At 39.0% G+C, this 22,669-nt stretch overlaps 1 protein-coding gene across 5 annotated transcripts in view; it reads right to left on the minus strand.

The window, feature by feature from the left end:
- The window catches only part of Pde1a (phosphodiesterase 1A), a 287,640-nt gene that overhangs the window by 69,085 nt on the left and 195,886 nt on the right, over positions 1 to 22,669 (minus strand). For all 5 annotated transcript variants that reach the window (XM_029536147.1, XM_021192360.2, XM_021192362.2 and 2 more), the window contains one exon: positions 1,491 to 1,673. In XM_029536147.1, coding sequence (XP_029392007.1) covers positions 1,491 to 1,673 — 183 coding nt within the window. The remainder of the gene's footprint in view (positions 1 to 1,490; positions 1,674 to 22,669) is intronic.

Genomic DNA, 22,669 nt, shown 5'->3' on the forward strand with positions numbered 1-22,669 from the left:
GGTCAATATATGAATCCTGAATTCATAACATTGTCTCAGATAGATGCACACTCAGTTAGATCGTACCCACAGTTTGCATTGATTTTCAGATTGCCACAGTTTGTAATAGTTTAAAGAAGGAAGATAACCCACTTTCCTTCCGCAGGCCAACCAGGATGCTTCATCTGAGACTCTCTGAAATGCTGCTTAGATGTTTTTAACTTGATACCATGGGAAATCAATAACACTAACACAAAAGGAACATGTCTCAGTTCAGTCTCCTTTCTTGGCACTTCTGTTAGAATAAATCTACACACCAGACAAGGTAGGATCCTACCACTAATCAGAGTATTCATTTAATGAAGCCAAGCAGATGTAGGTAAGAAGCCTGTAAAGTAATTTGAATAATCACTCATTGGTTGATCTTTTAAGTTGTATCCTCATGAAATAAGTCTTATCACAATTGTCCTAACATATCTTTAAACTGCATCTTCAATAGCGCTCCTGATACACTTTATCATTTACATTTTGATAATCCAGTATCCTTTCCACTGTCCTTTTGTTGGAAATGATGTGAGATGAAGGAAGTGGCCAGAATTCATGTCCATGGGAAGGGTGCTGAAGCTGAGCAGGGTGACACAAGCCTCTCCAGAGGCAGGAGAATTAAAATTCAAAGCCAGCCTGGCCTAAACCAGTCACTGTCTCAAAAAAAGGTGCCCTGATAAATACTACAATTGTCATCTGCCCTTCCATCTGCTCATTTTGAAAAATACTGAATTTGCCACTTTACATATGATTAATATATTATGTTTAATCTGAGGGATTTCTTATAAATGCTTTGCAGTTTTGTCAGACATGTTTATAATTGGCCTTTGTATAGCTTCTGAAACATTTCATTTTATAGAAAGATGAGTACCCTTTTCTCTTAAAGATAAAAAGAAAATACTATGAAACTTGGCCATATTCCGATGTATAAACACCGAAAACCCTGGTGGTTCCCATGGCATCAGAGATTCTTCTTTCAGCAACACAAATGCTAAAAACTAAGTTCTTCAAAGCAGAAGTGAGAGAGATTTCATCTCAGGTTGGAAACCAAAGAAGAGGTAAGTCTTTTCTAATTAGGACAAAACGACTAACTTGACTTTAAAATAAAATTTAAAAAATCCACTATAGGATCCATTTTGTGAGTTATTACAATTTATTTACATATATTTCATTGCTAAAATATGAACATGTTATAAATGTTTGTAAACATGTCCACATGGGTGTGCTTCCAAATGGGTATGATTTCAATCTTCCTGGCATCCTAATAGAAATGTTTTTAAAAAGTAAGGCAAGAGACTTCTGTTCTAGGCATAATAATCAGAAGACCAAAGTACCCGCTCTAGTTAACTGTGCTAGAGTGTGTCCTCCGTAAGGTAATATGGACCTATAGTGCTTTGATGCACTACACACACTCACTGACCTTCAGATTCTCCTGTCTTGGGATGTGAATCACGTTGCTTACTTACCTTTCCACAAAAATCCCAGCCTGGACAGCATGGACAATGCTGCGAAACTTTGGTTTTTCCTCAGGCTTCTTTTTCATCATCCCCATTTTCCGTGTGAAAGTTGAAGCCAACCAATCCCGGACTTCCGATGGGACGGAGTCGGTCTGGATGTCGCTGAGTTCATCCTCAGTGTCCAGCAGTCTTCTATAAACATATACACAGAATAAGCACTGAGAAACGGGAGCAGAGACTAACAGGGAAGCAAACATCCAAAACAAATATCCAAATGTTTTCTTTGTGTTGTTTCACTTTTTTTTTAAAATGGCATACAGTTCTCTAATTATTCCTTAACACGAACTGTTTCTAAAAATTGAGTTAACATTTGGGAAGCTCTTTAAGTTTTTGAGCTGATCACTTTCTGAAGGCATCAAATGATACAAGACAGCATCTGCTGCTTTCCAAATATTGATAAAAAGTATTAGTAGTGGTTATGTTATGTTGTCAATCTCATAAATATGCCATCCTAATGGTGATTAACTCAAAGCAAAGAAGAAAATTCATAAATAAGTGTGTGCTACTTATTCTTCTAGGAAGCAAGTAGAGTGGAAAGAAGAGGAGTTTGAGGCTATACAATTCTTATATTTCATTTTCTACATAGTAGAGATAGGAAGTGCTGTTTGAATTTTTGTGGATTCCATAAGTCATTTGTATATACTATTTTATTGAGTAAGTTTTACTAAATTAACTAAATAACTTAAGAATTCTAAAACAATCTTTTAAATATCATTGGATATTTTACATTAGAAACTCATAAAGGGAGGAACAAGGGTAGTGAGATGACTCCTCAGGTAAAGGATTTTCCAGGAAAGCCTGAAGACCCAAGTTCAATCCCCAGGTCCATGTGAAAAGGGAGAAAGTTGTCCTTAGACTGACATTCACATATGTATTGTGGCATGTGTGTGTGTGTGTGTGTGTGTGTGTGTGTGTGTGTGTGTGCAATTTCATTTCCCAGATTCTTCTAATGCTTAGTTGTTTGAACCCATGGTCATCATGTGCAAGGATGAAATGGGTCATGTTGAAAGCTCATTTCAGGAGCCTGAGACTCTCTAAGGAGGAAGAACACTGCTAGTTAAGAGTTGATTTTAACATAAGTGTGGAGATTTCATGGATTTAGAACTTCTGACCAGGACCTAGGTGTCCCAGCATTTGGGAGTCTAAGGAAAGAGGATTGTAAGTTTGAGGCCAACCTGGATCAAATGAGACCTTTTCTCAACAAAACCAAAAGAGAAGTGCTGCCCAAGGCCATCAACAGAGTTAGGGACACAGTATGTAGTATTAACTTCTGGGAAGTGACTTGGACTGGTTGATAACGAGCGATAGCTACCACAGAGTGGGGTTCTGAGGAAATACCCTGACTGAATGCCTATCAGAGTATATAACTGAGAACTTTCCAAAGACCTGAACTGAAAATAATAAATGAAAGATTTTCTCTATATACAAACCCAGCTACACATACCAGTCTACTTTGTCTACAGAACACAACTAGCTTTGTCCTGACATCTGAATTGACCATTTCCTCAACAGTGCACCCGAGATCAATAACCCGGGTGTACATGGCACGCTTTAGCTTTGACCTTTGTGTTCTTTTAATAAACATGACCTTTTAAATGGTCCCCTCTATGTATTGTTTACTTCAATGCACACACAATACTTATTTTTCATGATACTTAATAAGTACATATGTACTTATGAAACACTGTAGTGAAAATAAGCACTCCTTAAGTACTGCGATTACAAAACTACATGTAGACACAAGACAAGACATACAACCAAATAATCATACTGATTAATACTCAGTTTGTGATTTTTTTTCAAGTTTTTTTTTCTTCTTACATTTTAATGACTTTGATCTACCATTAGACCAGTGACATTGTAATTTTAGGTAAAAATATTTTTTGGCTCTTTTAGTCATTTCAAGTTAGATTGCTTAGCCCATTTTAGTACAATACTATACTACATGCCTTGAAATTTTCATTACCTAAAGATCATGCCATTTTCAAGATCTAGTTTCTTTTATGCCACGATCAAGTAAATCCACAGAGCAGGACAGGTGGAACAGGAAGGATTGTGGTGTAATCATGTGATGTCATCACATTCCTTTCTTTCTCCTCCCCTCTGTTCTTACCAGCAGGGTGAAACAGAATGCCAGGTGGGTGGTAACCATTACCTGTTTTTCTACAGCTAATTGGTACTGGGGACTTAAAGGCTATATATCCTAACTCACAAACTGCCCAAAGCAGATAGCCAGACAAGACAGAATGGGTGTAAAGGCATAGTGAACATCACTGGGATGTGGTAATCTGGCAATTTGTAGTTATAATGTATGCAAGTCTTTGTAGAGAAGTAGTGTGTGGTTTCAGAGGAAGGAATGGTCTATATTTAGTATAGAATAAAGGAATAAAGGAAGTGAGTGTCAAAAATAAAGGCATGGGGTATGACATTGTATACAGAACAGGCAAATCTTGAAACCACAGACACTTCTCTAGTCACTCAACTGATGTGGCGAAGAGAGAAGTGTGGAGCGTGATGACCAGTTATGGGTTTAAATGCTGACCTACGTGTTTATACAAAGGTACTTGTTTTTTCATGTGAAGATGAAGCAAAGTAAATCACCCTTCAAAATGTGGACAGGCCTTATTGAATCATCTGAAGGCCTTAAAGAAAAGATGGAATTACCTTAAAGAGAAAATTCTGAGTTGGGATGACTTTAAGATTCAAGATTATGGCATTAATTCCCTATAATTTCCAGCTTGCCAGCCTACTTTCCTGATTGTAAGATAGTCATTAGAGTAGACTTCCCTTCCTCTCTCCTGTATGAATATGTACATACCAGTGTAGATTTTAAGTCAGATACTGAATAAAGTCTTGGTCCTACATTAATATTGATCTCTTATGTATATTGTTCCTAGTTCTGGTTTTAATATATAAATAAAACCCTTATATAAACTAAACCTTTAAATACAATATTCTTTAGTCATGTCAAAATTATTGGTACCCTATAAAATGATGAAAAATTAGAATATTCTGGGCATAGTATTGGAGACCTTTAATTCCAGGACTTAGGAGAGAGAAGCAGGTGAATATATGTGAGTTCAAGGCCTGTCTGGTATACACAGTGAGTTTCAGGTAAGCAGGGCCAAATAGAAAGACCATATCTTAAAGTAGATAGATGGATGGATGGATGGATGGATGGATAGACAGACAGACAGACAGACAGACAGACAGACAGACAGACAGATAGATAGATAGATAACATGGTCCTATGAATTTACATTTTAAAGGAAAGACTAAATGGAGAAGAGAATGAGGATATAATTATGACAGGAAATGCTGCTCTAAATAAGATCATCAGAGACAATTTGCACATCTGAAAAAAATGTATAGGAAAAGTGTTTGTGATAACTCTATGCTTATAAAGATTCAGAGATGCTAGTCCACATTGTTTACTATATGAACTATCATATGATATGATAACTATTGGTATATTCTCCTTAGGAATTCATAAAGAACACTGTACAGGAAAGAAATGATAGGGCAGACATATATGTGTAACATGCTACCAGTGTTGACTTCTGAAAAACGTTCCACTCTTTGACATGATGTTTTCTGTCCATTGGGAGTCAGCAAAGATTCAAGAGAGGTTCTCAGACAAAGGCTATGTGTAGAAAGTGGACCAAGGAACTGAGAAAAACTGACCTTGCATCCGATTAGTGATCAAGTGATCCTTTGGAGCTATTTATAGGCTAAAATTTCTCTCTGAATAAGATGACACATCTCCCAAAGGGCTTATATTTTGAACTAGAAAGTTTGAAGGGAAAGGGAAATAAAGACGGGGGCAACCTCGGAAGGAGAGGTCATGGGATTTTGACTCTACAATTATATGTCAGTGAAAATATTTCTGTCTGAAGGGGACTCTTGGAAAATAGTCACACCCAAGGAAACACGGTCCTTTCCAGGAAGTTGGTGACCACAACTGAACCTAAGTATTACAATTTAAATGCTGGGTGTGATTAGGAGAGACGGGTTTCTCAAGTTTGAATTTTTCTTTTGCTTTCATGCCATTTGTATGATAAAGGATTTATTTCAAGAAACAATTAACTCATCCCTTCTACCCCTAACATTTGATGAGTCCAGGGCAGGAGCATAATTTCTCTATGTCAGATAGAATCAATATTTCGATGTCATTTAACTGGTGAACAGACTGTGTGTAGTACACTTCAATTTTACAATGTTTCCCAAAAGGCTTGCAAGTTAAGATGCAAACTGTCAGCTCCTTGTATGATGAAACTGGACCAACCTGGCTGTGTCTGTCTTGCTTCCCTGATTGTTCAGGCCCTCCCTTTCTATGCCTTACTTATAAATCATAAAATACTTCATAGTAACAATGTTGAACATGATTTTAAAAAAAAAAAAAGTCTAGCATGCTATACCTGAAAAAGGTAGAGGGAAAGGTCTTAGAAAATTGTCACCTCTAGGGAGGGACATATTCCCAAAAGGCCATCATTGGCGCTCTGCAATAGAAGTCTGTGTTTAGAGGGACAATATGATGTTCTAGTGCTAAGGGTGAGGCTGAATTCACATGTGCCATGGGGTACCATTCTTGGACACTTGCAAGGTGGGATAAGAGAATGTCCTCTGCCTATTGTGCAGCATCTTGTGCAGTCAGTGTTTCCCACTAGATTCCCACGTAATGTTTACAGAGGAGCACATTACGGTTATTTATTAAATTAACAATGTTTGTGTTATAAGTTGACTGACATGTTTTCTTTCATCTGCCTATTCACCAAAAAAAAAAAATACCTTGAACATGATAGCATTCTCACTCAGACCTCAGAACTATATAACATAGATCCAGATAAAGATTCAAACTAACGCTATTCCTTGTATTCTGAACTGGGCGGGGGGGGGGTCCAAAATAGCTCACTCAGTCCTCAAGATACTACCTTGGGGAAGATTTTTCACCTTTGTCTATTATAGTGATGAGTAAAGGAAGCATGCACACTTAAGAGATTTGCTCAGTCAGTGGACATGACTATTTCTGAGCTGCAGAGTATCTTATTTTGGAGTCTGGGTCTTCAACGGTTGAGATCTTGTTCACTTTAAATGTATGGTTTCCTTTCAAAGTTCAAAGTTCTCATTCAGTCAATAATTCCAGCAGTCATTACTCTCCATCCCCTCTATATAACTTTGAAATTTAGAGTTAAACATAAACTTTAAAAATGTTTGGCTGATGGATGCTTCAGTCCCGCCTTGAGTGGGGAACAGAATCATTGCAGGACAGGGAGGGAGAGAGGAGGGGGAGGAAAGAAGGGGGCAGTACCAGGTACTAGAGAGGATGGGAGAGAGGTACAGAAGGTCAGGAAATAGAATAAGAATATGTCGGAGATGGGTGATGAGGAACTGAGGATAGCCTCTGGCGGGTTCCAGGCACCAGGGGAAAATGAGGCTTCCGGGACCCAACAGGGATAACTTTGGCAGAAATGCGCACTGAAGGGGGAGATAGAACCTATAGAAACTACCTCTAGCAGATAAACATGGTCCCCAGTTGAGGGATGGGAGCACCCACCCGTCTCAAAGTTTTTAACCCAGAAATGTTCCTGTCCAAAGGGAGAAAGTGGACAAAAAAAAAAAAAAAAAAAAAAAATGGAGCAGAGACTGAAGGAAGGGCCAACTGGGCACTGCCTCACCTGAGGATCCATCCTGTCTGCAGATGCAAGACCCTATACTGTTGCTGAAGTCAAGAAGCACTTGCTGACAGGAACCTGGTGTGGCTGCTCCTTGGGAGGTTCGGCCAGCAACTGACCAATGCAGATGTGGAAGTTTGGAGTCAGCTATCGGACTGAGCTTAGGGACCCCGTGGGGGAGCCATCGGAAGGACTGGAGGAGCAGAGAAGGGTTGCGGCCCCATAGAAAGAACAACATGGGCTGACCGGACCAGCCAGTGTTCCCAGAGACTAGACCACCAACCAAGGAGTGTACAGGGAAGAATCCATGTCTCCAGATACATATGTAGCAGAGGATGGCCTTGCCTGACATCAACGGGAGGGGAGGCCCTTGATCCTGTGGAGGTCCCATGCCCCAGCGTTGGGTAATGCTGGAGCAGTGGGGCGGGAGAGGGTGGGTGGGTGGGGGAGCACCATCATGGAGGCAAAGGAGAAGGGGTGGAGGGTGGATGTGGGATGGGGGGTTTGTGGAGGGGGTAACTGGGAAATGGAATATCATTTGAGGTGTCAACGAATGGAATGATTATTTAAAAAATTGTTTGAGAGGGGAAAATGGTGATACGGAGATAATACAAATTTCAAGAGGTAGATGGGAGGTATAGATTTGACCACTGTAAGCATGTATGAAATTATCAAATAATTAAAAAAGAAAAAAATCTTATAGGAGTTTAGCTTAGTGGGAAAATTTTTGGTGGAAAAAAAAGCTTAAATATATTTCCAAAACTGGTATCTGGAGCAGATTGTCAGATGGAAAAAAAAAAAGTCTATGGTAATTTAAATGGTGATACATTCATTACTAGGATAGAATTGGGTACATTTGAAATTCCATTTCTATCATCACTACCCTGTCTGCTGAATTCTAAACACAGCAAAATAAATTCTTCTCAGGATAGTATCAAAACTTATTTATTTATTTATTTATTTATTTATTCCCTTTACTGCCCTCAAAGGGACAAAGGTTTATAAATTCTTAAGTTTTTGTTTGTTTAAAGCAGACATTACCCCTTTTCTGTGAACTGTGCAAGCATGACCACTGTATATGAGAGAACACAAGGACTAGATGTTTGGGTAGGGAAGGCAGCCATGCCTTCATTGGCTTAACCTCCCCGAGTCTTGACTATTAGAAGGTTGGCTGAGCATAAAGTGGAAATTAGAGGTGACTTTCTCCACATTAAGATTTAAGGAGGGTGCCGGGCGTGGTGGCGCATGCCTTTAACCCCAGCACTCTGGAGGCAGAGGCAGGTGGATTTCTGAGTTTGAGGCCAGCCTGGTCTACAAAGTAAGTTCCAGGACAGCCAGGGCTACACAGAGAAACAAAAACAAAAACAAAAAAGATTTAAGGAGGGCTTGGCAGCTTCTTTGTAATCACCCAAGGAAGTGGATGCCCATACTTAGGGAGGTCTTGTCCCCTAGGACAGGCAGGAAGGGCCCCAGGCATCTTCCATTAAGGCTCTCAGATGGAATCAAGTTGCTTGAAGAGCTGGGGTAAAGATTATTTTTTTGGAGTGTGTTGGAATAGAAACGGGTGAAAACACAGAGTCAGAACACTGCCCCAGGCCTTCCTGAGAACTCTTGGCTTCTTATCAGGAATTTTTGGCTCAAAATATATCTTCAAATATATTCAATTAGGCACAAACATTCCACTAATCACCAAGGCTTTGGTAAATAAGCATCCTCTGTGGCTAAGAAACCTGTCTTTGTAATCATGTTCCTGGCTTTATCACCTACTACCTGTATAGCCTAGAACAGCAGCTGTCACACAGAAAGCTTGTGGGGAGCCCCAGCTGGCCACACCTCTCTGTGAATTAGTCTAAGCTGATTTACTAATACATAGGAAAAAGGCTTGCACTGTGATGTCAGAGTGCTTGGAGCATGTACAATATGAATAATTCCAAAGAAAACTTAGGAGACTTAGGAAATCTCTCTCTCTCTCTCTCTCTCTCTCTCTCTCTCTCTCTCTCTCTCTCTCTCTCTCNGCAGTGAAAAGACAGTGGCAGAGTTGCCAAAATAATTTTTATATATGTAAGAAATGTACCTAGTTTGATAGAAAAAGCCAGGGGTACAGAAGTAGACTCAACAATACCATGTTGAGAAGAGGGGAAATAAAAAGGCAGTTTCTGTTTCATTGGCACTCCCATTTTTTTCTGTGATTCGGATGTCTCCCCTCTCCCCACCACTTCTTTTCCCTCCCAGCTTTATGTTTCAAACCCATCGAATCCGTGAGTGCTGCCTCTTTGGGCACCTTGGGGACCACACACCTGAAGAAAATTGACATTGGCTGCCCATTGCTTCTCAGCTAGAATTGGGACTTTCTTCCTGGATGTGGGACCACTATGAGTTCATGTGTGCACTGGCCCTGCACACATGAAGTCTGCTGATGCAGAAGTCTACTACCTCTGGCTCTTACAATATCTCTACTCTCTCATATAAAGTGATTCTTGAGTCCTGGAGTGAGGGAGTGTGATTTAAATGTAGTATTTAGAGCGAAGAACGCCACAGTCTGTTATCCTGTACGGAACAGTTATGGGTCTCTCAGTCACTATCTACTGCAAAGAACAAAGAAACAAAACAACACCCCCCCAAACCCAGGTTTCTCTGGTGAGGATCGAGAAATGCATTTATCTGGGTACAAAGATAAGAGTATAGGAAAAGGTTTAAAACTATGTCTACTTAGTAGAATATAGTATTGAGTTCTCCCTGGAGTCCATGATCTTGCCATATAGTCCATGGATGAGCTCTGTCTCCTGGAGTGAGATCTTAGATCCAATTACAGAGTTGTTATTTCCATAGTATTCATGTTAGGGGTGTGTCACTATTATCTGGGAGACTAGTGGTTGTTATAATTCACAGCCTGGTAAGATTGTTGATCACTTTCTCCTGGGGGAACATGTACAGAACCTTTTAACTATGAAACCCAGCCAAGAAGGATGAAACATTCAGATCAGTACCATCTTGATTTCTCTATGTTTTATGATTCAAGTATATGGTGTCATCAGCAATTGGGTCTCACCATCAAGTTTGGGATGGGACATGTTATCTTTCCTAATTAAGAGAAAGTAATGCAAGAGGCAGTCTGTGCTCCCTCCAGCTGTGTCCACTCAAGATTAAGAGCCACAGATTAAAGATAAAGGGTCAAGAGGTAGCCCAGGGAGGAATCCCAAGATCCTAGACCGATGAAAGCATTACAAGGACAGCCCTTGACTTCCTGGTACCTCAAACTCTCTTACTTAGCTCTTCATGCCCCTTGCATCCTGGAACCTGAGGGATTCAGGGGGGGGGAGGCTATCTTTGAACACATGATTACCTCATACATAAAGGGGGTATAACTCCTAGGCCACATTTTTTGATAACATGAAATTTCTACAAAATATAGCCTCATTTTTCTTTGTGCAATAGTATTTTGTTATGTATCTTGGTCTATAGTGTAATTTACTAATCCTCCTGCCTCAACCTGTGGAGTGCTAGAGTTAGAAGTGTGAGTGAGCCCTGACACTAGTTTTAGACCAATTCTGTATTTCTTTTGCTGAAGCCTCATTGTGATACCCTCTACTCAAGTAGATCTCAAAGTGTGTTGCCCTAGATCAGCAAAATCCTCATGGACTGAGAATTTACTAGAAGGGGAAACTGATCTCTAAGTAGAACCTACTGAATCAGAAATTCTTGGAGCAGATTCAGAATGCTGTTTTACCCAGACTTCTTAGTGACTTCAGGAACATCAATGTTTCAAAACTGCTATTCTCCAATCACAGCTTGCCAGATGATGGGCATCTCTCTGTCAAAGAGGCCTCTGTTTCTTCTATAGCATAAACTCAGCAGCAGTAGTTATATTTATGTGTCTGTTATTTCACTGCCAGTGAATGACCTGGGACAGGTGTTAGAATTCCTATGAAGATATGTTTATTTTGAATCTCTTGCAATGATGCCACAGATGGGAAATACTTGTATGATGCTTGGTTGCAAAATACAAAAACCAAATTTTCACCTGAGCAGAAGTGAACAAAAAGATGAGGTATATTCAGGAGACAGGAATATGAGAATATAAGAATACATCTCTTACTCAACCTATGGGACCAAATAGAAGAGAGGATGGAAGTAGGGTATGGGCAGTCATCAAACAGAACAGTGATTATCAGGCTGGTGATCCCCATGGCACAAAGAGATGTGAGAGAAATAGATGGGGAGCATATAGGCCATACATACTTTGGAATAAGACTTGCTGATGAAGTATTGAAAAGAATAAGCACATGCCTCTTTAAATATTTTGAGAAATAACCTCTGCCTGATTTCCAGTACTTGATACTTGTTCAAGAATCATCGATGCTGTTTGGCTTTATTATGAGATCATTATCATTGTGCTTCATTTAATACTTTGAAGTTTAATCAACCTATTGTTTTGTTTTCTAGAAGATATAAAATGTTAAATATAACAATTTAACGTAGGAAGCAGACATTACTGCTTAGAATCACAGTTAGAATAGGATGAAATCTTGCTGGGATCATGGAACAAAGGTCACCGATATTATATGGCCAGAAGGATGCTCCCAATGACAAATGACACCAAACCTGAGCTAAAGTAGCTTAAATACAAAGGAAACATGTTATTTTCATTAAAAATAAAAACTAAATGTAGGTTAACTTCAGCAAAGGATTTTTAAAATCATCAGGTCAGGGGATGGAGAGATGTAACAACTATTAAGAATACTGGCTGCTCTTCTCGAACTCTTGATTCCCAGAACCTACCTACATGGCATCTCATAACAATCTATAATCCCAGCTCCAAGAAATCTTGAAGTGGAAACTTAAGGGTCTTTCTTTCTTTCTTTCTTTCTTTCTTTCTTTCTTTCTTTCTTTCTTTCTTTCTTTCTTTCTTTCTTTCTTTTCTTTCTTCCTTCCTTCCTTCCTTCCTTCCTTCCTTCCTTCCTTCCTTCCTTCCTTCCTTCCTTCCTTTCTTTCTCTTTTTTTTGGAAAGTCGGTTGGATGGTGTTTTTGTTGGGGCAAATACGTGAAGGAATGTTGTGACATGTGAAATACTAAGACAGACTCATAAAGGAATGTTTAGCTGAAGTAAACACAGGAGAAAGGATGTTTTGTTAAAGTAAATATGTGAAAGGACATGGGATGAAAGATTTTTTTGTTAATGACATATGTATTGGTTTGTCTTATATTGTGTACTTGAGTTGTGTTTGTTGGGACTTTATAGAGAGAAAAGTATTTAAAAAACTTTTGTTGGTATGTTGTAGTTTTTGTCATTTTGTGGACTTGGGTTGATTGATAGAATGATGTCAACTGAGACAGACATACATGTTGAGAAAGACAAGTGTAGAAACACAACCATGGAGACACATGATGTTTGGAGGGCATATACAAAGGACACAACAGCCAGTGATGGAGGCTGAGCTTGGCTTGCTTGTAGAGCTGGCTGTACAAGGCTTATGGGTATCCCATCTTTGATACACCGAGAGGGGAACAGCCAAGAACTTCTGGCATTCCTGCTAGTCTCTTCTATTGCTGATTTGTGACAAGACTGAGGCCTCACTGTCTCTACTAGGTAGTGCCACCCCTGCTGATTCCCATTTGCTATCCAGACTCTACCAAACTGGACTGCTGGTGTATCCTTAGAGTGTTTGCAAGTGGATCGAGCTACTACTGCTGACCTGTGAACTAAATTGCCAATTTCCAGAAAACACAGATGGGAGTTGTTCCAAAGAACCTTTTCTAAACAGGTCTACTTCCCTTTCTTTTCCACTACTACTAGTGGGTGGTGGGCTAAAAAGGAAATTAAAGCATTTTAAAACATCATTAGAAATAAGATTAAAAAAATTAAAGTTACAGGATGCCCCTTTTGGCCTTCATACGCACTATACATACAAGAAGTACATAGACATACATATAGATGAAGCATATAATAATAATAATTAATAATAATAATAATAATAATTACTTAAAAAGAGTGGGAAAAGGTATCAGAGGGGCTAAAGAAGAAAAGTGAGAAAGTAAAGTGATATAATTCTAATATATTAAAAATAAAAAATAAAAATCAGATTAACAATATCTAAAGCCCAGATTCCTTTTATCTTTTTTATATCACCAATTTGCATAAACTCTCACGCTGGAGAAGTGTTTCCATACAGTGCTGGCCAGACAGGTATGAGGGCCTGAGTTCCAATCCCACAGAAAAGACAAACAAACAGGACACAAGACAAAACAAAACAAAACCAGCAGAGCATGGCATTGTGGTCGTGTAAACCCAGCACTGGGGATGCAAAGACAGTGTTGTCTCTGGAGCTTGCCAGTCATGCAATCTAGTCAAATCAGTGAGAGAATTGAGGAAGATACTCAGTGTTGGACTCTGCCTTACACATACACACACACGCACGCACACACACACACGAGCACACACACACACACACACACACACACGAGCACACACAATCATTTTTAAAAATTATGAATTATCACACTCACACAACACTCTTCCATAAGGAAAGAAACTTTTTTCCCAACAGCCTTAGCAATCTTTTTGGAATTCCCTTTGAGCAGAATGACATCACATTTTGATGTCTAAATCCAGTGGCTAGGAAACCATTTATTTCAGTCAATTAGAATTCGCTCATACTGATTCTTGGGTTGAATGTCCCTGGAAAATTATATGGGATAGCTTAGGACCAAATTTTAGGGTAGATTCTATTTTAATATGAATCTAATTAAGTTAATTATTTTATATTTCAAATTCATTAACTTCTCATCAACACTAATAGTGTAACTCATAGGATTATTGAGAATTTCACACAAGAATATGCAATGATATCTGAAAATTGCATAATATATTGTCTTAGATATAACTTTTAAATGACCATCCTGCATATCATTAGAAAATGACAGTGTTTAAAGTAACATATTTTTAAAGATTTTATTTTACATGTCATAATTGTGGAATCTTATTTAATATGTGAAGGTTTCGTCAGTCATCTCTAAGAACAACTGGGGATAATTTTTTTGTCCGTTTCCATTAGTGAGGCTGTTTCTGAAGGTTTATAGAAAGTAACAAACCACAGATGGTCAGAAAAGATGAAAACCAAACAAAACTGGTGTGACTTTTTTTTTACTCAGCATGGTTTTCACACCCGTGTACGAGGTGAGTACAACCTACAAACACAGCATCCCAAACAGCTTATGCCACAAAAACAGAATTCATGAAAACCTCATCATTTGTTTTTGATGATTTATTGATCTCTAGCACACACAGTTCACCTGAACAGATTTTCTCGGTATTTCTTCCAAGTGAAACTGAGCAAAGCAAAGGTCACATTTACAAGCTCTTCCCTTTTAAGCAAACATCAACTGACTCCTCGCCTCCTCTTGCTGGCCAGGGTAGGTTAAGAAGGACTCTTGGGGGGACCGATGGACAGAGAATTTCACAGAAAAAGAGAGACTGATGATTCATTCATCTTCTGTGTGAGAAAAGTAATGGCTGAGGATGAACAATAACAATACAGGAGGAGGGAAGAAAAGAAAGAAGGAAGAAAGGGGAGAAGAGAAAAGAAAAACACTTTCCCTAAAAATAGCAAGAGGGAGACCAGGAAAATAAAACAGTATCTGAGTTTCCTGCCAATGGATATTCTCAAGGTTCTACCCACACCCTCATCCATGTCCTCTTGCCTGTAGAACTAACAGATATATTTTATTTTATTTTATTTTATTTTATTTTATTTTATTTTTTAGTTTGCACAGTCAACAAGATGTACTTAGTGGTTTTTTAAGAAACTCTATCTTCCTTCTCAATGTGTTAGCCAGTGACTTAAATAGCACCCCTTCTCTTGGGATGTGTGATACATGAGCTTATGTATCTAGTCCCCCTAGGCACAATGATTGTTTGAAGATAAGCTTGTTGCCTAACCCAAACCAATCAAATATGAGGATATGCTTTTTAGATCCTGTAGCCAGGAAAACCTTTTCATTCCTTCTAGATTTGACAGTTTGCAGAAAGTTCAGAGTTTGGAAATCCTGGTAATGTCTTGCTACCACTCACAGAATCTGAGAGGTCACTCCAGAACGAGCAAAGCAGATCAGCCCCTGCTGACATCATCTGTACCCGGAGTCAACCTATTTTATAGGCAGCACTAGCGGGCAATTCTTTGGTTAATGGGAGCTAGTAAATCAACTGCTCTGTTTAAGTGGGCTTGGCTGAGCTCAAGTCATAATTGAAACATCCTCAAAGATGTTTATAGCTCAGCTCTCTGCTTTCCTTCTTCCTCTCTCTTATTTTCTAAGTGTGAGAGGAATACACAGAGTCAATGCCATGGTGATGAGCACAGAGAATTTTCTCTCTACCAAATGCTGTGTGTCTCACTGCTCACACTTGGACCACGATTCCTGTAACCCCTTACCCACCTGTGGTGAGCAGTTGGCTCAAACTCTGACCTGCCTTTCTGATTCCAAAGTATGGCTCACATTCATTCATTCAGGAACTCTTGGCTGTGCACTTGATAGTTCCAGCTAACTTCTTCAAGTATGTGACCCCGTTAATAGTTTTTTTCTGTTTGTACTTTTCCCACACACTAGCAAACTCTGGAAGCACGATCATAATTTCTTCAAAGCCATCCTCACTAACTCTGCTCAACAGCATACTGTAGCTAGTGGCTTTTTCCCTTTGCTGGGACTGTAGTTCAGAGGGTTAGGAATTTCCTCACTCATCAGGGTTCTTCCCTGAGACATTAGATTCACCAGTTCAAGAACCCTGTGCCATACTCTACCCAGTCCACACCCTTGTGATGCATGGACCATGCCTGCGCTGGCTGCCTTCTTTCTCCTTTCGGTCAGCATCACCCTGTGATTTTCTTAACCCTTTAAATACTTTTACAAACACACTTCCCACTCCACAGACTATTTTCCCATTTCCACCCTCACCCTTGATTGCTATTGCTAATGTAATACCGTAACCAAGAGACTTTTAAAACCTTAATGGTTGGAAGTAAGAGAAACTGACATTTGAAAAGGTTTTTTTTAAAAATTATGTATCCGACAGAAGCTTAATTTTAACTTCTGTGCAGACTGTTCCTTTGTTTTAATAAAAAATCTTTTGAATAGACCTCTTAGTTGCACTAAAGGGAAGATTCTACTCTGACATACAGGAGACTCAAAGAACAGGATTGAGCATGACATCATCTTTGAATAGTCATGAACAAGGCTGTCCGTGAGCATGCAGATACACCAAAGCGGATTCCTTATCCTACCGTTTTTGGTGGGTTTTTTTGTTTTTGTTTTTTTATATAAGGGTTTCAATTGCATTCTTCTAGCCAAGATGTTAATCTCAGGAGAGGAAGGTCTAACTGAACATTGACCTTGATGGTCCTTTTAACCTTTGGACTTGAGATTCTGAATTCATGGTAGGAAAACATGTTGAAAGGCTTTCCTATGGAGTGGAGACCTGGTTTCTACCAGTTTGACACAAACACTGAGAGGATATAGTGGGGTCTCTGTGAAAGGGATGCACTCTGAGTTATGAAAGCACCCATGAGGAAGACCTTACAGCAATTCCAGATGATTTGAGCTTCATGAACCGGAGAAAGTGATTCAGCTCATGCTTCAGCACCTACCTGTATTCTTTGGACTTAAAAATAATGGCCTACATAGAAACAAACAGGTTGGAGTGAGCGCTGGCTGCCAAGCAATGTGACAAGAGAGACTGATGAAATAAGGAAATATTCAGTGGATATTCTCACAATCTTTAAGCTGGGGGAAGATAGCCAAACAGGAAAGGAATTCTAATTAGCGACGGCTAAAACTACCAGAAACGCTCTGGTTAGAACTTCCCAGTTCACGTCTCTAATTGATATCCTCTGTCACCATTCAACGTTCATGCAGTTAGCACATTCTTAATGCTTTCCATCTTAAAACCTCTTATGCTGTGCCCTGAAGAATGAATGGTCTGGGAGAGCTACAGCAGAGAGCAGATTCATTAGGGAACACGTGCTAGTCTAGTGTTTGGTTTGAAATCCAGACTAAATGATCACCACACACTACTCCCTCTAGTTACAACTTGCTGCTACTCCCTGAAGTTTTTAATCTTGATTCTGAGTCTCTGTGACACCCAGCCTTCCTTTTGGGGCAGGCTTGCCCACAGTGCTCACATTGCTCGTCACCTTCCTTGTTCCAATATAATTTCCATCGGATTCTGATAGTGACTTACCATGTTCAGTCAATGTGTGCGAGGTCAATGAAAGTTCACTGGTAAATCCCTGCACCAAATGATCTCAAGGTTCTAGCCTCCCAGGTACTCACTCGGTGTCTGCCAGTGCAACTTTTTCAAGTGCTGACTGACATCAATGCCGTCTCAGTTCAGTATGGCCTTTCCCAAGATAAGAACTCCTGGGCTTAGTTAGAATGTTAGTTAAGAGAGGATGTGTTAGCAGGGGTTAGACCCCTTCCATCATTTTGTACATATCTTTTATTCCATGGCTGTCTGCATTTTCTCCAAAACTCTAAACTGCTCTCAGGAAATTATTTGATATTTTCCTTAGTGGGCTTAAATGCTATATCTTAATATATTCTGTAACTCAAGCATGCAAAGTATCACATTTTACCTGTACAATAAAAACAATGGTTACAATTCAAATTTTCCTCTGCCTGGCATATGTCACATGTAGTCCTCATGTCAACCCTCAACGGTGTAAGCCGTAAGTGGGATAGCTGAGTACTTTAGATTAATTACCTTTATTTCAGTTTTGAGTGGAAGGTCCTGATTGTGAATTGCCTGCTCTTTTTAAGTGCAGAGACTATATTCTAGTCATGATAATCATAAGGATGGGCTTATATTAACAAAATAAAATGGGAAGTTGTAGTTTTGAGATATTAGCAAATACAATATACAGCTGTCTACCCTGGTATTCATGAAGTCAGGGATGCTGCTTGCGTTGGCTCTGCTACAATCTAAACAAGTACACACTGATTCTTTTTAGATCACTTGGATTACAACTGTGTTACTTTGAAAAATAATAACTTCTAGAGACACATCTGAAAGACCCACAAATTCTGGCACTTTCATATGAAAATGTCTTTTATAAAACCTAACCAATGATCATTTCCACTGTGGGATTTACAATAATCTCCATAAAAGTCATATTTCTATTTCTATCAGAAATTTGATTTTTTTTACAAACAAAATCATCTTTACAGAGAGATTTTTGTTTTGATTTGTTGAACTGAAACCCTGCAGTCATATTTAGTAGGCATGTGCGTACACCCACACTGATTAACTAAAATTCCTGTTTTATCCTATGGTAACCTTTTCTTAAGCCCAATCCATTTTCAAATATCTCCATGGAACATGCACAGCATAGTTCACTTTCTTGAAAGAATCTCTAGATCCAATTTTCAGAAGCCAGGCTATCTTGAAATGTGAATTAACAAACAACTAAATGTCCCCTTTATTTTACACAACCTGCTTTACTAGAATTCATAAGATAAGCAGCAAAGACATCTCAGAAATACCCTCAGCTCCATGCTTCAGGCCTTACAAAATGCGCAGGCAATCGACTTGCACAGTTGGAAGAGTCTTGAGGAGTCGTTTTTAGGTCTAGCTGCTGGCATGACGGCCATGCTTAGCCATAGGCTTTCCAGGGAAGACACAGCTCCAATATGTAGCTTTGATTCTTTCCAGGGCATAGTGTCCTACTACAGCTAAGTTCAAGGCAACAGTATGGTAACAAAAGGCCATAGCTGGGAAAAGGTGAGAAACAATACCCTCCGCATACCATGGAATCTAAGAATTTGTGATCTAAAGGTCCATAAAAATTTCTGAAAGTGTGTGTGTGTGTGTCTGTGTGTGTGTGTGTGTGTGTGTGTGTGTGTGTGTGTGTGTGTGTGTGTGTGTGTGTGTGTGTGTGTGTGTGTGTGTGTGTGTGTGTGTGTGTGTGTGTGTGTGTAGGTAGGTACAAGAGGATATCAGGTCTAACTCTCCAGCTTTTTGTTTGTTTGCTTACCTTATTCCCTTGAGTTCTCTCAGTGAACCTGAAGCGCTCTACCTTTCTCTGTCAGAAAACTCCAGAAATTCATTGTCCCAGCCGCCGCCCCGCACTGTAGTAACAGGAGATGCTGCTATACCTGATTTTCTTACATGGATGCTGGGGATCTTCCTGCTTGGGCAGCCACTACTTTTACACATTAAGCAATTGCTCCAGTCTTGAAAATACGTATGAGTCAACTGTAACTAAATGGATTAGGTTGTGAATTGTAGTTAATAACCCAACTCCAGTATCAAGGGTGCTAGAGGCTCTAACTCACTCTTCAGTGTACTCTCTTGATTAAGCTATGTAAATATTTCTGGGATTCATTGTCCTTATGCTCAAAATAGTAATAAGAGAACTTGTATCTCATCGGGCTGCTGTGATGTTTAAATGAGCTTTAGTTGCTCCCATTAGTAAAATGCAGAAAGCAATCACTCTAATTATTGCATAAGATTATGGATAGATAGTGGCCTTTAGACGATGGTATAAACTTAGGGCATTATTATTAATCTAATAAACATGATGCTGTGGAAGGATTTAAACACAGGAGCAGGGCCTTGGGGCTACAGTTCATTTTGTGAAGCACTCTCCTAGCATGCACAAAGCCTTGGGTTTAATTCCCAGCACTATATAAACTAGAGTTTATGCAAGCCAACACATAATTCACTGCTCCAGCTCCAAACCCACACTAGAAACATCCAACACAGCAGAAGTTAAATTTCTACCATTGTGCTAAACCTTTTTATTCCTGTACTAGAGAGTAATTTTCAAATGTAAAGGATTATAAAAAGTGTAACATGTATTTAATGACTTGAGGACCATGGAGACCTAACCTAGCAAAATAACCATGAAGTCATAATTTCCATGGGAAGGACATTATCTAAAAATGAATAAATATAGCATATTACCACTCAAATAAAGTTTGAACATCCAGGCAAATAAAAATTACGTATGCTGCAAGATGTTGTAAACCTACAAAGAAGAGTTAAATTTTAAAGTGTGTTTATAAATAAATGTAACATATAATGTCTGGTCAAAAATAGACTGAAGAACCTTAAATGTGCTAAGTTCAATCAACTTGTGAACTATACGTAATACACCTAAAAGCAAAAGTCTAAAGAAAGTATAGGAGCACCTTCTGCATAGCACACACCTGGCTCTGTCCCCTTGGAATGGACCACCTATGCCATATGTCTTCAATGAAGATCATCCAAACAACCAACTCAGGGAATGATTGTAAAGTAAAAAGGAACCTGTGATTTTCACCTCTTAATTACTCCAAACTTGGGTAGATTGGGCGGCATGGTGGTGCATGCCTGTACTCCCAGCATTTGGGAGGCAGGTGAATTTCTGTGTTTGAAGCCAACCTGGTCTACAGAGTGATGCCAGCACAGTCAGGGCTACACAGAGAAACCCTGTCTCAAAAACAAAACAAAACCACCACCAACAACAAAACACAAAGCAAAACAAAAACCCCAAAAGAACAAATAAACAGAAACCTGTAAACCATATTCTATGGACCAAAGATGATACTGTACAGACTACATTGAGAATCTTTCTCTAAGAATGAAAAACATTTTAATTGTGGGGTGTATAAAAGTTTAACACAGGATTCAAAAACTCCAAGATTGCTTGATTAGTGAAACCAGTAAAATGAAATATCATTTGTGGTCTAATCTCCATAAATAGAGGAGATAAAAATACAGAATAAAATATTTTAATAAGTCACTAGAAAATACATGATATTCATGGAGTAATTGAGAAGATTGGGACTGAGGTGGGGCCAAGACTTTGATAAATCATTTCTTTATACATTTGGCTTGAGTCATGCTGTAACAGGCAAGCACAAACTTTTATTTCAAATACTTGAATAAGAGGATGAGAATCTTTAAAACCCTTAGCTCAGCCCCTGACCACAGATAACAATATAAATGTATTGCCTGTTAGCTGGCACTGTGCATGAAGTTCAGTACACAGAGACGAATAGCTCCAACCCACCTCTACTTTGACACTTCTCACCTTCTCCTGGGTCAGACTTGACCAGGAGAATTGCTACATGAATATGAGCAGAGGGGACAGGGCCTGGTAGCATGTGCTTGTCTTTTGTACTCTCTACTGTCACAGGTAGGTCAATGATGGGTGAGGAAATAGTAGGGTAAGGATCTCAATGGACTTTTCATGTTACTGCAATCTATATAAATTCTCAAATGCTGGTACTTTTATTTCATCATAGGTATTTATGAGTCCTTCAGAGGTAATTAATTCAAGAGAACACCTTGGACCTAATTTTCTCAGAAATTATGACTGCATTAATGGAGTTACAACCCTGACTCATATATGAGAAATAAGTGCAGCTTCTCTGTTTTCCCCATTTATCAGGACTCTATAGTATACCCAGAAACCTCTTCCTAGTTCCCTTTTGTCTTTGACCTGAAGTCTGGAAGTGTGAATCTCTGTACCTGCATTAACTCAGCTCTGAATTCAGGGGCAAACCTCTTTTCTTGTAACTTTCACCTTCTCTGGTGGAAAGTTCAGGACCCTGCCTCATTGTTTTCTGAGTAGCAGGAGATACTAGTCAAATCACTTGAGTTTACAGACACCTGTGAGAGGGGTGGAGGATTTGGCTGAGAGCCACAGTACTGTGTTGACAACCCTTTTCAAATAAATATCCCTGTCCAAACCTCCTCCAACTGCCAACTACGATGCTAGGTTTGGGGTATGAGATACTTACCTAACACTCAGAAGCCATCCAATAGGCACTGATGGATCTATCTCATGGGTCTCACACCCCTTTTCTCATAACAGATTTTGTATTCTGAGATTATAGAAGAAACTCTTACATTAGTGAAAACTGGTTTAAGCCTGCATAAGTCTTGTGCTATTTAAAAGTCTAAGAACAGTGAAGATGAAAAAGCAAGAAATTATTTTTGCTTAATATATGTAATGTTTGACTATTTTATTATATTCAAGTATTTGGAGTAGAGAATAATTTTAAAAAGAATAATATTCCACTTAACTAGATATATGAAAATGAACTTCAAATTTTAATAAGATTTTGAACTTTTTCATACCAAGTATTGCTAATTTGCTTTGTAATATAGAAAGGTCAAAAAGAGAGACCAGAAGAGTAACAATGAAGACAAAAGTGGGTGGAGCTTTTTCTCAGCCCCACATGGTACCTCCTCCAAAATTGACCATATAATTGGTCAAAAAAACAGGCCTCCATAGATACAAAAATATTGAAATTATCCCATGCATTCTATCAGATCACCACAGACTAAGGCTGATCTTCAATAACAGCAGAAACAATAGAAAGCCAACACTCATGTGTAAACTGAACAGCATTCTTCTCAATGATAACTTGGTCAAGGATGAAATAAAGAAAGAAATTAAAGACTTTTTAGAGTTTAAT

This window comes from Mus pahari, chromosome 3, assembly GCF_900095145.1.
Source record: "Mus pahari chromosome 3, PAHARI_EIJ_v1.1, whole genome shotgun sequence".
In the NCBI taxonomy this organism is placed as follows: domain Eukaryota; kingdom Metazoa; phylum Chordata; class Mammalia; order Rodentia; family Muridae; genus Mus; species Mus pahari.